This window comes from Chanos chanos, chromosome 8 (assembly GCF_902362185.1).
Source record: "Chanos chanos chromosome 8, fChaCha1.1, whole genome shotgun sequence".
Taxonomy (NCBI): Eukaryota; Metazoa; Chordata; class Actinopteri; order Gonorynchiformes; family Chanidae; genus Chanos; species Chanos chanos.
Window position 1 is genome coordinate 34,767,521 of NC_044502.1, and position 15,833 is coordinate 34,783,353.

The 15,833-nt window shown below is 40.1% G+C and overlaps 1 protein-coding gene across 1 annotated transcript; it reads right to left on the reverse strand.

Annotated features, from left to right (window-relative positions):
• Positions 1 to 10,297: 10,297 nt before the first annotated feature.
• Positions 10,298 to 15,297, reverse strand: gdf6a (growth differentiation factor 6a). Its single transcript, XM_030782512.1, has 2 exons — positions 14,893 to 15,297; positions 10,298 to 11,190 (listed from the first exon to the last, which is right to left on the reverse strand). The coding sequence occupies exons 1-2, from the start codon at positions 15,236 to 15,238 to the stop codon at positions 10,298 to 10,300; spliced, it is 1,239 nt and encodes a 412-aa protein (XP_030638372.1). The 5' UTR covers positions 15,239 to 15,297.
• Between the last annotated feature and the right edge of the window lie 536 nt (positions 15,298 to 15,833).

A 15,833-nucleotide genomic window follows, 5' to 3' on the forward strand; every position in this document is an offset into this window, starting at 1 on the left:
ACAAAGCATTTGGGATTAAAACCAAATTGTAAAACTGGGTGACACAAAATGTAGTGTTTATTTTCTGAGTGATCTTTCAATCCGTGAATCACTTTTTGTTGGTTTGTTTGTTTGTTTCTCAAAATTTACACTGTAAATTTCATAGAAATATTTACGTAACAGCTATCCATCATATGAGTGATGAGTCTGTGAAAAATGACTACATTATTGGTTCTGTTTTGTTTTGTCACTTATGAATGCTTTAGCTTTTGTGGTGGCTGTTACTGGTGTTGTTTTTAATTTGTAAGAATTTTATTTTAGTTTTGAACCGCATCTGTTCGGAATTACTTTGCATGGTGGCTGTACATGAAGAAAGAGGTGGTCTGCTGGCTTAAGATTTATATTAATTGGATTCTGTGCACTATCCTTGCAATTCTAGAAGGTTGAAGAGAAATTCCAGATCTTAATTTGGACTTGCATTTCAATCCTCTCAGAAGTAGACAAAGGGCTAATTGGTAGAGGCATCTGGATCCTGTAGTAGTGCAGACGCGATACACACTGTTCCCCCCTCCCCTCCATCCTTTCTCCCCCAGCCTCTGGCCTGTCCCAGTCTGTTTATCATAGGATCTTGAAAACAGAATCAAACATGAAAAGATGAGTGCTCGCAAGAGCCCTTTTAGATTCAGTGGAAATGTGACATCTCTGGAAACATTTAGCCTGTCATAGCTGCCTGCGGTCTTCAAAGAGGAGCTGGAGAAATGAATTAATGTTTCTTCTTTACTAACATACTTCCTGTCCCATTCCCCTTTCCTGTCCCACCCACCCAGTCCCCCCTCATCCCACTCCATATAACAGTTTACGATCATTAAAATATGTGCGTGCTCAGTGCATGTCCAGGATGACAAAAAAAAAAACGGAAAGACACACCACGCTTGAATATGTGAGTGCATGTGCAGTTAAAAGAAATATGTAGATGTAGATATGTGTGTGTGTGTGAGTGTGTACTCAGACATATCTCTCTAAGCTTAATTAATAATTAATTAATGCAGAATCAGAATTGCCAGAAGCCCACTTTATTCAGACATATTTTTGTAGGAAAGGAAATGAACATACAACACAAAATAACGCTAAATACTGATGCACTGAGTCTCCTCCAGATACACAGGACAGTTTCTATGTCCATTATATCTCTGTAGAGCCAATATTAATGGATTGGCCATGAAAAAGTCACTTTATATTTTTTTATCTTTGTGAATGGAGCACACCCTATCACCATCTCAGCTGTGTGTGTGTATATGTGTGTGTGTGTGTGTATTGGGTGTTTTAGTTTGTAGGAGGTGAAGAAGAGGAGGACTGAGGGCAAACAGGATCAAGGAGAAGGTGCTGAGCCCCCACTCAGAGTCAGTAAGCCAGGGGTCAAGAGGAGCATGTTACAGCCAGACCAAAGGATCTCCAGAGCACCTCACCACAAGCCCAGTGTACACACACACACGCACACACACACACACAGACACACACACACAGTCATGCACTTACTCACTCACAAAACCTGAGCACAAAGGAAAGAATGCTGTTTGCTCACTGCACTCATCCATGAAAAAGTGTCTATCTTAACGGCGGAAAAGCAGACAATCTTTCTTTTCCACGGCACGTCCAGCCAACACCATTTACTATCCCTACCCTCCCACACTCCCACTTTTCCCCATCTCTTCTCCAGACTCCAGCACAACACAAAAAAAAAGATGTGGCATGGCACTTTCCTTTTCAACATAGCATGCAAACCAGCCCCCCTCCCTCTCCACCTTTGTATCAGTTGAAAGGCATATGGTTACTGCCATTCGATTCCACGGCTGAAAGTGCCTTTCACTTAACAGAGGTTCAGAAGGAGGTCAGACTACAGCAAACAGAAATATTGGGGAGAGAGGCGCTCACTTTCTTAGCTTGTTAATTTGAAAGACGGGGAGGAAAAAGACAACAAAAGTGAGGGTTAGATAAGGTTACAGTTAGACAAACAGATGAATCAATTCTTTGAATGAAGATGAGACTTTAAAAGTCTGACACTAAGAATCGTGTTGTAATGGAACATGGGCATTCCATATGTAATACATGAGAGTTCTGCAGACTAAACTGAGTCTATGTAAGATGAACTCACATGGAAGTGACCTAAAAATAAAGCCTCACATTGAATGTGTGATGATAGCAGAAATCAATGACCGAAGAGCTTGGATTAATTTGAGAGGTGTATCAGAAATGCCACATTCTTTTTTTTTTTTTTTCTTTTTTTTTTAATCTGTAATACAATGAGCATATGTTTGGGTCACACAGCTCTGACTGCTCAGGGCTATCTAGTCTCACTGGTCCTCATTGTGTCAGTATAGTAAATGATTAATGTCAACTGTTCCTCTGCTGACCTTGTTTGTTAAAAGACTTGTACCTGACAACAGCAAACCATTTAGGTTTTAAAAAGAAAAAGCAATGGGAGAGAACCAGCCTCCTGTTCCAAATATGTCTGCTTGGTTTGATAAAGCAGTTAAAGAAAACGCCTGACATTTTAAAAAATTTAGCCATCCTCTATTTTTTTTTCGCTTTTTAATTTATTTGTTTTTGAATGCACCAAGGACCTTCTATACTCTCAATCCCCAGAAACCTCATGACAAGGATTTTTGTTTTGATTGAACTTACGATTTGATTTGCTCTCAACCTCAATGGAACCACACTAAAAAAGCCAATCAATGGAAACCACAGCAAGACTGCAGCACATCAAACTCTTTTCTGAAGACTGTAAGAGAGAGAGAGTTTGTCTTTGAATACTCATCGGTCTTCAATGAATACATCTACTTGATGGTTCAAATTAAAATAATTCTTGGTGTAAAGATAAACAGAGAGATTAAGTTTGGTTGATTGTGGGTTTCTTTCCCTCTCATTTATTTTTCTATTGGTCTGTTATCTCTCAGCATGCCTGGAACAAAGCTGCACAGTGAATAATTGTCTGTGAACCAGCCCAGGAGTAAAGCGATTTAAAGAAGTCATCACACATATGTCCATCAGATATGTGTCTGCCAAAACTTTCTGGGTTTGTTCAGTTTAGTTTGACTTTGGTCTAAAACTGCGCATAATTCTCCTCAGTGGAAAATTCATAAGGACATTTTGAGCAGATACTCCTTGAACTGGATTTAAATATTGATGTGAGTGCTGTAGATAATGACTGTTTAGAGACACTCTTAAGCACACATGCTGAGAATGCCCAAACACCACATTGTGAACACATGTATGCTGAGTAGCATCCAGACAGGAGCCAACAAAAACGTAACACATCCGGAACATTTCATCTGTTTGTTGTTTGTGCATGTGTGTGTGTGTGTCTGTGCCTGTGTGTCTGTGTGTGTGAGGAGGAGGGTGTGTGTGAGTGGAATTGCACTTTTGAATGGAATTGTAGGGTTACACCATAAATCTGTCCCTCATCAGGGAGACAAAATGAAAAGGACCCCGTCATAAAGCATCTGTAACAGTTCTATCTTCCGCTAATGCGTAATGGGGTAATTACCTTGGAGGGGTGGGGGAGTTGGCGAAGGGAATGGGGGGGGGGGGGTTGCCACGTGAAGCCCACATACCCCTCTTTTGTGCATCTCACTGTGCACCTAAGCTACGCTCCTACACCAAAGAACTGGGGAAGCTGTAAAAAAAAAAAAAAAAAAAAAAAAAACAGATTCCAGGGAGCAAAGAAAGTCCACATTCGTAACCTATCCAAACTCTCCTTGAAATAAAAGTGACCTCAACCAAAATATGACCTGCCATTTCGTGCCAGGCCCCCCAGCCTGATGACAGACAGATACATTTGATCTGAAAGTGCATTATTGATGTCTGATCCTGCCGTGGTCCACACATTCTCCACACCTCCTAATCAAGAATAATTGAGGTTAACTGTACAGCATGGACGAAATGCTAGACAGGTAAGCTGCAATGCTTCATGATTAATGCACAGTGCAAATGAGGCTGTGCAAAAGGGCTATGACCTTTTGAGACATGCCAGGCACCATTTTTCAGTGAAAGCTGGGCTTTTACCAAACCAGGGTGGTGTCCATCAAACGTCCACTGCCACCTCTGCCCCCCTCATTCCCACCCTTTGCCCTTTCCGAAGGCCCTTTTCTCACCAGTTCACTGCCTCTGACCTGTGTTTGTTTTTCTCGGTGGTTCACATTGCAGTACAGTCCCAAGGTTCTGTAATTTATTCCAGAGGGCCGTGATTATTGTAACCAGTGAAACCGAGGAACCTTTCAGAATCTCCATCCAATTTCTGTCTTAATCAACTCCTGTCTTCTTATTCATTTGAATCTGTAAGTTAAGAGTTTTGGGGGTTTTTTTTTTCTTTTTAAGTGTTTCTGTTTGGCATCTAAACAATCCTGCTTGTGGTAAGAGCAAATGTGGATTGGCAAAGAGGTCATGTCCTCACTAAACACTGACTACACTGTCTAAATTTTCCCTGCTGTCATCCCACAGTGGGGCTCAAACTCTTATACAAGTCTTATAGTCTTAGATGCATGGTGTCACACTCAAACATACAATTAATAACCATCCCCACACAGCACTTGACTCTGTGCCAGATCAGCTTGCATCCCAGCAAATTCAGGTGACAGTCATATCCGTGCTCTGCATCTGTGCTAGAGCTTGTCCACAGAGCTGTGGAATAGACTGTGGAGCAAAATGTGTGCTGGCATTTGTGCTTATTATGGAACAAACCCAGCGCACAGGTGCTTGATGTGTGAGCTGTTTTGTGGTATGTGAGCGAGGCAGGTAAGGGTGCTTAGGTGGCACAGTGGAAAAGACACTACCCCACCACCCAAGGGGTCTGGGCTTGAATCCAGTTCTTTGCAGTGCTTCCACTTTAGCTGGGCATCCTCACAAACACACTTGGTGATGTTTGTGGGTGGGAAGTCTAACAGTGGATTGTTGTTGCATCAGTCCCCTTGGTTGGGGTTGGATTAGTGGTGGGCAGATCTGAGGAGCATGGTTGGATCTCTTCATGGTGAAAAAAGGCAACAGTTGACTAACATGTGTTTCAGATGGGACATGTAGAAGACTGAGTCCTCCCGAACTTTTAATGCAAGGTGCAGAGAGCTAAGGCAACAGTATTTATGGTGGAGTCTGAGGAAGAGCTGGAACAATGCCAACTTGGAAGAAAATGAGTTTGCACCACATTTGAGACAGATGTGAATAAACTTACAGATCTGGGCCAGATTTTATGATATTAAAGGTGGAACTGGGTCGATCTGGCCCTTGCTTGTATCAGTTAATCAAAGCGGATCCGTGTGAGTATTGGCCCTCTCTGCAAGAAGACGTCGGGCCAGATCGGTTTTACGAACCTGGGCTGAATTCATTGCTACATTTGGAATGGACCCGATGCTGTGTCCATTTGCTGTGTGGGTCTTTACTGGAATCACAGCACTGTCTTAAAAAGCTTAACTCAAATCTAGCAGAAGAACAAAACTTAAAACCCAGAAGAATAGAATCAACATATTTTCTCTTGCAAGTACTAAACATAAAACCACAAACCTGCAAACCCCTCCTTTAATTAGTATCCCTCCCAGTTTTATACATGATTGTGTTTAAGCATATATGAGTTAAGCTTCAATTAGATTTGGGATGTTTTGCCAATGACAATGAAATTAAAGCACTGACTCAGTTTTCAGGAGGGCCTCTGGGGGTGTGGTTTAATGTGATTAGCAGGTGAGCTGAAGTGAGGATATAGTGTCTGTCAGAGGTCTGTCCGGTCTGTGGAGAGGCAGGGTGGGCTAGATAGGGGCCTGACCACTTGCTGTGGCTCTGTAGAAGATAGAGAACCAGCAGATGCCCCATTAGAGGGGAACATCCCAGTCTTTTGTTATGCCATTGCTGCTCCATCCTGTTGTTTTCTCTCACTGAGCAGCTGCCAAGTGCATTCTCCCCTATCCCAGAATACAAGTCTATGATGAGGTCTAGTAGAAGGCTATATGTGTGTGTGTGAGTGTGTGTGTGTGTATCTGTCTGAGATAGATAGACTAAGTTTAAAGACTCATCAGAAAGAGAAGACTTGGATGTGTTCCCACAGCATATACATTTTTTTTCTGAGAAAATTAGACAAGTTGGAAAAAAAAGGCATGACCTCTGGCTTTAAGGTACAAGCAAGTGTATGTAACGCTTGGGTCCGCCCCTTGTCTTTGTGTGCTCTTTACTGGCTCAATGAAGAGCAAGACGGAGGGTCAGTCAGGGCATCTGCTGTTCAACAGCATCACTTATACACCCATCTGTGTGTGCTGCTGTCCTTCCCTTCTGTCTTCTCTCTCTCTCTCTCTCTCTCTCTCTCTCTCTCTTTCTCTCTCTCTCTTTCTCTCTCTCTCTCTCTCTCTCTCTGTCTCTCTCTCTCTCTCTCTCTCTCTCTCTCTCTCCATCTCTCTCTCTCTCTCTCTCTCTCTCTCTCTCTCTCTATATATATATATATATATATTTTACACTGGCTGAAAAAAAATAAAAATGGCAACCTTAAAAGCCTGAGAACCTGAAACCTAAAAAAAAACCCTAAAAAAATATAGTAAGATTCTGCAAGCAAAATCATGAGGGTAAGCTGTGAACGGGAAACATCAGAATTCACCATCAAAATGTATCATTTTTATCTGATAATAAAGCTCATTACTGTGTTTTCATTTTTTCCACACCCATGATTCTCACATATTTCTAGCCAAATAGCACTGGCTCTAATCAAACTCTGTTGAAAGTGATGTCTAATTGGCGTCCTCTCTTTGGCCGATGAAATATCACTGATAAGCCCAGAGTTATGCACAGGGAAATGTTCTGTCTCAATCTGAGCCAACTTGTATTTTTCAAATTCTGGAGAGCCTCCTAGACACTCAACTTTCAGAAGTTTGCTTTCTATCTTGATTGTACTAGACAGACTCTCCAAAGGAACAGTTCCCATCAAAGTTCAAACTGTGACTTTGACTGTCAAAGCAGCACACATGTGAAGTGTCACATCTATTAGCTATTTACGCAAAGCATTCTCCAAATTCTCTCTCAGAAAGTCTCTACGCCAGAGACCCCAGTGTAAGTTTCTTTAAACAAATAAAGCATGCATGAAATTCAATTTAGTTTTGTCTCAAAAAGAATTCCTTGCTATGGGAAAAATCATTCTAAATAATTCTCGAATTATGACACATTATCGTCATATCATAACCAAACTGAGCACTGGAATGCAGAGAAGCACAAAGAATGGTAAAATCCGCATTTCATTTTAATAAACACTTTCAGCATCTCTCACATTCCTATCTCAAAACAATGCTAAATGACGCAAGCGGCTGTGAAAATAAATCCAAATGAAATAAAAGATAGAGACAAAAAATGCTGAGATTGTAGAATCCAGACCCTTTTTCCCCGAACATAAACAGTCTCATTATAGCACTTAAGACGCAACAGTACACAGAGTAACAAGTGGATGATGCATGTGGGTTGAAAGATAAACATGAATAAGCTGAAGGATCTTTAGTGAACCAAAACCTGAGACTAACTATGCCAACACATCTATTAAAAGTGAAGAAGTCAATGGAGTTTTTGTGTATCAGTCATTCACAGGCGTAGCTTAAATGTGCATTAAATGTGCCTAGAGTAAACATGTGTAGGGTGACACAATACTGTGGTGAGCCTGGACAATATATAACATTTCAAAACAATTTCCTAATTGTTTCCAGGCCAAGGTTGATAGCCTACATAGAAGCATACCCTCCATCCCATCTAAAGATTGAGAAACATTATGGTGTTAAGCAAACTTGACCTGTGCATGGTTAATTCATTGGGTAATGGCCTGCTAGTCATGTTTAAGAATATCAGCCCCTGTTTACCTTTTCACTTACAGTATATGCTCCTGGAATGTTTACATTCTACTGGTTCACTGAGGAAGTACCATACAATCCAGAATTCAACTTGGTGGCACTGCAAGACATCAGTAGTGTCATGGAAAACTAATTAGTGCTGCTGAATTACTTTGGGTTGTGATGCTGTTAGACACGTAAAACAAAACATTAAGGTATCAATGAAACTCATCAATGTATCATCCCAAAAATGTAGAAACTTTTAGAGGCCTTAGGGTGAAATTGTCAGCAGAGTGTTCTGTACGGCCTAGCATGTATATTTGGGATTTACTGTTAGGATGTATTATCAAGAGAGTATAATACAAATGTAACATTTAAAGCTATGCATCTGTCAAATCTGGAGTAATGTGATTCTGAATAGTTAAAAAAAACATTGCTTAAAATTTACACTGCTCATAATTCCTATTCCTATTCTACCGAATATTTTGAAAGCTTGGAAGACCAAAAGTTTGGAGGACTATGAAGTTATAGAGTTACAGAGTATGAAGAAAATCAAATAATACTCAATATACTTAATCCAGTACTGTGACAATTTTTCCAACACTGAGATGTGACAATTTTTGACTTTTCATTGTCAAATCCAAATCTGAAAAAAAAATGTGCAAAAAAACGTTTAGACTATTTAATTTGCCAATTGCTAGCGCAGTGAAGGTACTGAGTATCCCTCACGCAATTAAACTTACATTAGAATATGTTCTTCAAACACCAGCTCAGTTAATTTTTAAAAATATATGGCATATGATTCATTAGAGGTACACAGACAGTGTATTTTTCATTTTATTAGTACATTAATAGTGTGGATTATTATCCATTGATATATTTTATATATAATTGAAAAAAAAAACTTTACACTCTAGTTGAATGCACCTCAGAACTCAGATCCTATGAAATTATGAGGTAGACATCGATAATGGTTTTTCCACCCTCAAGAAATATTGAATACAGTTTAAATTAATTTTATCAATGTAAGAAATACACGATTATCATGAAACTCTGTACATCACAAATAATAAAATAATTATAGAATAGAAATTATAACGATTTGAGTGCATTTAAAATGTATGTATATTTACAAAGAAATGTAGTTGGTCATTTCTCCATTTGTTGCACTTGAAGAGTTTTAACTGTACAAATATTTACAGCTCAAATTGATGAACAGCAGTGCATTCAAAGCTAATGTGCATTTAAATATAATCTCGCTTGCGAGTCTCTTTCTCCTCGTCAGACGATTTATCGCTGGAAAACTTTCACGACTACATGGACTTGGGGCAGTCGGTTGGTGTGGAAGTGCATTTTGTAAAGATGCAGACGCTGAAGTAGTGTTTTCGGTTTTTTGCCATTTCAGGTAAGTCTTTTGTTCATTCATGTTTCTTGAAAGTCCCAGCTGTCCCCTGAACCTTTTTAACAGGCTCCGTGACTAACAGTCCAAACGTCGTCCAGGCACTTCATAAATTATTTAAAAAAAGAAAAAAGTTTTCTTCAAATTCTGCCCCATTGCGGTCTCTCTCTCTCTCTCTCTCTCTCTCTCTGTCTCTCTCACGAGCGCGCGCGCGCACACACACACACACACACACACACACACATATGTCCTTTACTCTTGCACCTTCAGATATATTCTTGAGATAAAGACAATATGAGGAGCAAATCTTGTGGTTACGCACAAAGGGAGTCTCTTTTCCCGCACCCCACAATATGTGTTTGGTAGATTACATTCACTTTTTTCGAGAAAAGCAAAACATTTTGATAACGCATCCACAGATGATGATAAAGCACTGCTCACTGACAACCGAGACTCCAATGCCAAACAATTTCAACAGTCACCGCGTTATACAAAACAATGACGAAACCAACAAGACTATTAACTGTGGGGCTTACGTTTGAACAGGTGCCTATCATCTCATTCTTGCGAACTCAAAGACAGAACAGTGTAAGGAAATCTTCCTTGAATCTTGTCAAAATGGTTACGCACACAACCTGGCTTTTTTCCTTTAAGAGACGCACATGAAAACAACAAATACATTCTTTTCTCGAGTTGTTTTCAGGTAAGCACTTGAGTGATACTGACCATGCTATTATAATATGTGGAACATCTGTGGAATAAATTCAACTCAACACAATTTGTTCAGACGACAGAAGTAAACTTCTTCGACTGTAGTAGAAATCTGCTATACTTTGCACAGATATGGTAGCGTCGATTATACTCTCAAAAGTTTCAATCGCCAGAAAAAAATATTAGTGTACATATTCCATTGCAAGAAATGTTTGCTCTGTAATGATCCCTTTTAAATTAAAATGAATGTGGCACAAACGTGTATTTTCAATTTAGGCTACCAAAACTGTAACTTACTTCCACGGGACTGACTCCGGCGTTGCGTTTTATTTAGTTTTATAGTGTTCATACCTTCATATCAACGAATGATACGCTACCTGCAGCCACACTGCTCCACTACCATATCCTCATATTGTTTGTATACGACGTTATTGCCAGAGTCTATGTAAAGTATACTGATTGGGCTCAATTTTGTAGGTACACAACAGCTTGGCGGTGTGCTATTAGGGTCCATAGAGTTCATGAGAGTCTGAATGATGGCGTGGTTTGTTGGCTCTAGGTGCGACCTCAAGGGAAAATCGCACACGCCCTCACAATGGTACGCTTCGTAATCCAGGGGGGCGATGATCCAGTCATCCCACCCTAGCTCTTTGAAATTCACGTGCAAAGCTTTTTTGCTGCACCTCGATTTCGACTTTTTCCCATGTCTCTTCCCATGGCGGTTGTTCTGTGCCGTTCTCCGTCGGCGCCTAGCTTTAAACTGAAGGCTACCCTCCTCCTCCTCCGACCGCCGCGAACCCCTCGACTTGATCTTCTCTTTCATCTCATTGAACAAGTTTTCCCTCTTCTTAGACCTCGTGTAAACCACCAGGATAGCTTTTTCTTGCTGGGGTCGTCCGTTTCTGCCAAAGCCCAGATGCCTTAAGTCTGTTTCCGAGTCTGATTGCCCAAATGTGCCTTTGAGCTGAAGGCATAACTGGTTTCCCTGTGTTGTGTGATGTCGGTTTTTAAACATTCCCCAAACATCTAAAACTTCCCATCCTGGCTTTTGGGAATCCTGAACATCAAGGGATCTGGAGTCCAGTAACTTCTCTGATCGACAAGAGAGTAAATGAATGTTGTAAAGACCTGGCGGGGACATTAGGAAATCCCCGGGCGCTTTTCTAAATATCCTCAATTCAGCTCCAACCAGCTCTTCTTTGTCTGAAAGGGTTGAGACATCAAACAGATACGTTTGTCTTCGTAAAGGAGAGTGCAAGAGATCGTCTGCAAGATAAAAAGAAATAATTGCGGTCAGATTCACTTAGGGTGTACAGTGTTCAGGAAAACGGTGGATTCACATTGTCACAAACAGGCCCGAGAGCTGCCCTAATTTATTGTTTTCAGCACCCCGCTCTGATGCATGAGATGGCATACTTAGAAAGACTAAAATCAGCACTTGATCAATTTTCAAGGATTATTATTGTTGTTGTTGTTCCCTGAACGTAGTAGTTCGAGTCATATCTTATCATTCATGGGGAAGTATCAGACTTAAATTGATATTCATCATTGTTGGATGAGCTGTCATTTACTGACATTTATTTTAGAGCGTGACTCGGTTTATTACAATTCACAACCAAGCACTGAGATAGAAACACTGCTGTGAACATATATTGGCTCGTTAAATAATGAATGTTTTCCTGTTCAAATTTTGACTTGGCATATGGACTGGACAAAATGATTATATTTGTAGGGCGGTTACTCTAGGTGACCAAGGTCTTCTTTTTTTAATTCGATTGGTTCTGGGAGGCTTTTTGTTTGTTTGTTTGTTTGTTTGTTCTGTTCTGTTTTGTTTTTCTTGTGTCTCTTGATGTTTTACAATCTGTACCAGTGTTCGCAAGAATCTCTGAGATTTCTTCATGCAGTTGAAGCCAACTTTTAAATAAGTTTGTTCACTGGTTTAATCTGCGTTTTATTTAACATGAAGTGGTAGCATACTTTCATACTGAAAATAAGCTACTAAAGGTTTCTCGAAGATTTGAGGCACAGAAAAAAAGCCTGGTACAGAGACGGATTCTGCCAAATACAACGGAGCAAAGGCGACGTACTGTACACTCTAGTGAACAATACACAATTAATGCATTCTTCCCCGTTCAGGAATTTGGAGGCCTACTCGTATTTTGCCACCGTGAATGGGCAAAAGAAATGCCTTTTATCTTTTTTAACTGACTGAACATGCTTGTAAGTGTATCTGTGAGTTTTTAATCGTCTTTTCCGAAATGCAAGATTTTTTTGTGTAAAGCTGTTGACCATAACGTATTGTTTCAGGCAAAGAAAAAAAAGAATTCATATCTATTAAATAACAATCTGACAACTTTAAAATATTTGACGTTTAACGTTTAAATCTCGTCACAGCAATCGAATGTTCTCAAGGGAGTGCCTTCTTATCTTACACACCGTGTATTTTTTTTTTTTAATAAGTGACAGCTCCCGTGTGGTAGATTCTATTCCTCTGATTCGTTTACTCAGCCGTTAATCCCATGGTCATCATGATAACAAAATAAGTATATTCTGTATCTGGTCGCCAAGATTTTTTCCCGAAAGGTGAACTAAATATAGTGAAATAATAAAAGTAGATTGAAACCTTGTGTTTGTTTCAGTCGCTTTGCACGTATGGTCTGCATTAACGTTTTTTATAAGACCTCAAACAAATCGAATACAAGGTCACCGAATAATTAACAGTTCTGAATTCCCTCCCTCCCCATTAAAATACTTCCCCGCTTATATTTCCTCCTCTTTGCCAACGACAACATTCCTGGTTCAAAAGTGCTCCGGTTGATTACGCCGAATAAGTAAAAGTTATTGCAATTTCATCCATACAGCCCAAACAGAAGCCTGTTTAAGGAACATATACAACGATGATAGAGATCAATAAAGTGATAATTAAAAAAGAGAGAGAGAACAATTCACAGTTTCACTGTGGGATTTAAGTCGCTTCACTGTATATCTTTCACTTGTCTCAGAAGATTTGTATTATTGTAGATTATTGTAGTAAGATTGATTCTTACAGCGAGAGAGAGAGAGAGAGAGAGAGAGAGAGAGAGAGACTTCTCGTGGTGCGGCTACCGGGGCAAGCGAGCACCATCTGCGTTTTAATGAGTTACTTCAAGTGCCAAAAGTAATTTTCATACGTGCAGGCTGTTCTTCTCTTATGACCACAGAGATCCCAAATCTTACAAATTTTCTAATCTAATCTGGAGCAAGCCTTTCCTGTTATACCAAAAGTGCAGTGTTTTACCGTAATTAATGTGGAAATGCTTCCTAATGACATCTAAGATTGAATGGCGCGTAAAGGCAATCAAGAAAATGCCCCAAGAATAACGTCCATGCACTTTTCATCAGCGAGCACGCACGTACACATTATCGCTGATGACCACAACAAACAAACACTCATAGAATGTAGCCTTCTTAAAGAGTTCTTTACGTTTACGTTTTTGTCTCGTTTCACATAAAACCCAATAATTATATTTAAACGAAACAAACAATGTGCTTTAGGTGTGATGAACTGTGGCTCCGAAAAGGACAAATAGTTTTCTGTACTGAAATTAAGAGTAGCACATGAAGGAAAGCAACTAACCACTTTATGGGGACGGAAGTTCTCAAATATTTTTCCCTCGTCGTTTTGGTGATGTGCCATTGGCTGGGCTAGTTCATTATGAGAGAATAGACAGTGTTTGATATGTTGTGACATGAACACTCAATTAGATCACCGAGTTCAAATACTCCAATCAGCGGTTTGATGCTAAGCAACCCTCTGAGGGTCCAGCGAAAGGTCACAGCCAGTGACACATCAAATCAAAATCAGAGGGCAAAGTGAAGCTTTTTCATCGTACTCCACTCATCTCACCAAAAGCTATTATTTTTTCTGCGAGGATAATACAGAATTCGTATCTTTTTTATATTCCACTGTCAACTCTTCTGTCTCTCTCCCTCTCTCTCTCTCTCTCTCCCTCTGTCTCACTCACTCACTCTCTCTCACACACACATACACACACACACACTCACACACACATTCGCGAAAATGAAGTTAGAATAAGAAAAACGAACACTTCGCAAGATGTTTGAGTATGTCTAACTGTATCTCTACATCGTTACGCAAGCGAGCAGGACTGACTAGACTTTACTGTTCTTCCGGCAATAAGAATAAGAAAAAAAATACTCCATACTCACTACATTAAAAACTGAAGAGGACTGCACTAGGCCCCGTACTCATTAAAAGTAACTGATGTATACTAGTTTATTCTTCGCCAGTATGATGGTGAACCCCCTTCTCTTCTACCAAAAAAGGCCAATGCACCTTAGTACATCGATGGGAAACTTGGCGAGAACAGGTTAGATTGCAGTCTGCACGCGAGGATGTTGGCGATGATTTATTACCTTCATTTGGAAACGTCCCAATTAGTGTTTTATTGCGGTGTTACCATGGGGTCAATGTAAAACTAATATAACTTTATACTCCCCAAAACTTGAGGCCGGGCTATTCATTAAATTGTGCCCGAAGCACGAGAAGGCGATCTTACTAATGCGGTATTAATACGGCAATTGGGTCCATCAAAAGGGAAATTATGTTCTAAAACACATTGTCAAAGCATTGATACTGTTTTAAGTGCCCTGGTTCGTTATTGGTAAAAAACAAAATGTCTGGCTGTCCAGCAACAAACATTTTAAAGTGTTTAGAAGACCACGACAACCCCCCACAAGTAGGCCATATTTTATGGATTTATTTATTTTGATAATTTCATTTTGAATAACTATGTGCTGCTGCTCCGAAAAGTGCGCACAAAATTGCTGATAAACTCTGGATTTTCAAAGAGTCATTTTCTCGTTTTCAATTAATATTAACTAGGTGCCTCCCAAAACGAAACAGTTGTAATTTAAATGCAAGTTAACGTTACTGCTCATTGTGAATGTAAACAAAGTTAAGCAAACCTTTTCCTCTGTCCACAAAACTCGTTATGGTGTTTGCGGACTTTGACGAGCGGAAAAAACTTGCATTAAGTCCTAGCTTTTCAGCTGCAGAGTACGTCCTGTATATGGAGATCATGTAGTCGTGCGGTACAACAGCGTTTCTGAAGTCCTCCCGACGGCTTAAGCTCGGAGAAGATGCGAGGATTTCTTTAAGAAATTTGGATGACCTTTGTCCATCATGTGGGTTCCTGGTTCCCTTGCTCCTCTTCGGACCAGAGGAAGAAATAATAGCAGCTGACTGGGAACAGGGTAAATTCCAAAGGAAGAGGAACAGCGTATAAAACGCCACCGCTCGAAAAGCATCCATAGTTTTAGGGTCCCAAAAATTTACCGAAGCCTTCTCCACAGTGAAGCCGGTTTGAGTTGCTCTTCTCAAAGCAGACAGCGCGTATGAGAACTGTTGCGTCTCACAAGTAAAACGCACACAAGTGCGGAGGCTGCAGCACCAACTGGGAGACACGCCCACTTGTAGACGCTCATGTACTTATTGGAGAACTTCTCTCTCCAGCCGTTGGCACGGAAAAAAGACACCTCCAGTGAGGGGGGGCCTCATGTCTCTGCGTCAGGCAACTCCACAGGATGCCAAGCTTACAAGTAGGCTAGCATGTTGACAAAGGTTAACAGGTCAACAAAAATATTCAAAGATCTGTGGCAACAGATATAATTTAAGTACTGCAGTAGTATACCCAAAAGGAGCAGGGAGTTTAGACAAGTGTATCAGAAAGCGCAAAAATATTGTCTGCTTATGGGAGAAAATGAAGAGAAACAAACGAAAAACTATTCACTTTGAAATTTTTATTTCGGGCCTTGATGAAAGTGGCTTGTAACATGTATTTCATTTTTATTTGCTTTACTTTTATTTAAAGCAGATTTAATTTCACGATATTCCAAGGACACGGTTT

Bases quoted from the DNA above. Each gene is read 5' to 3' on its own strand.
- gdf6a (XM_030782512.1), bottom strand. From the start codon at position 15,238: ATGGATGCTTTTCGAGCGGTGGCGTTTTATACGCTGTTCCTCTTCCTT. The intron at 11,191-14,892 runs GTTTGCTTAACT...TTTATCTTGCAG, and splicing joins TTTTGTGGACAGAGGAAAAG to ACGATCTCTTGCACTCTCCT.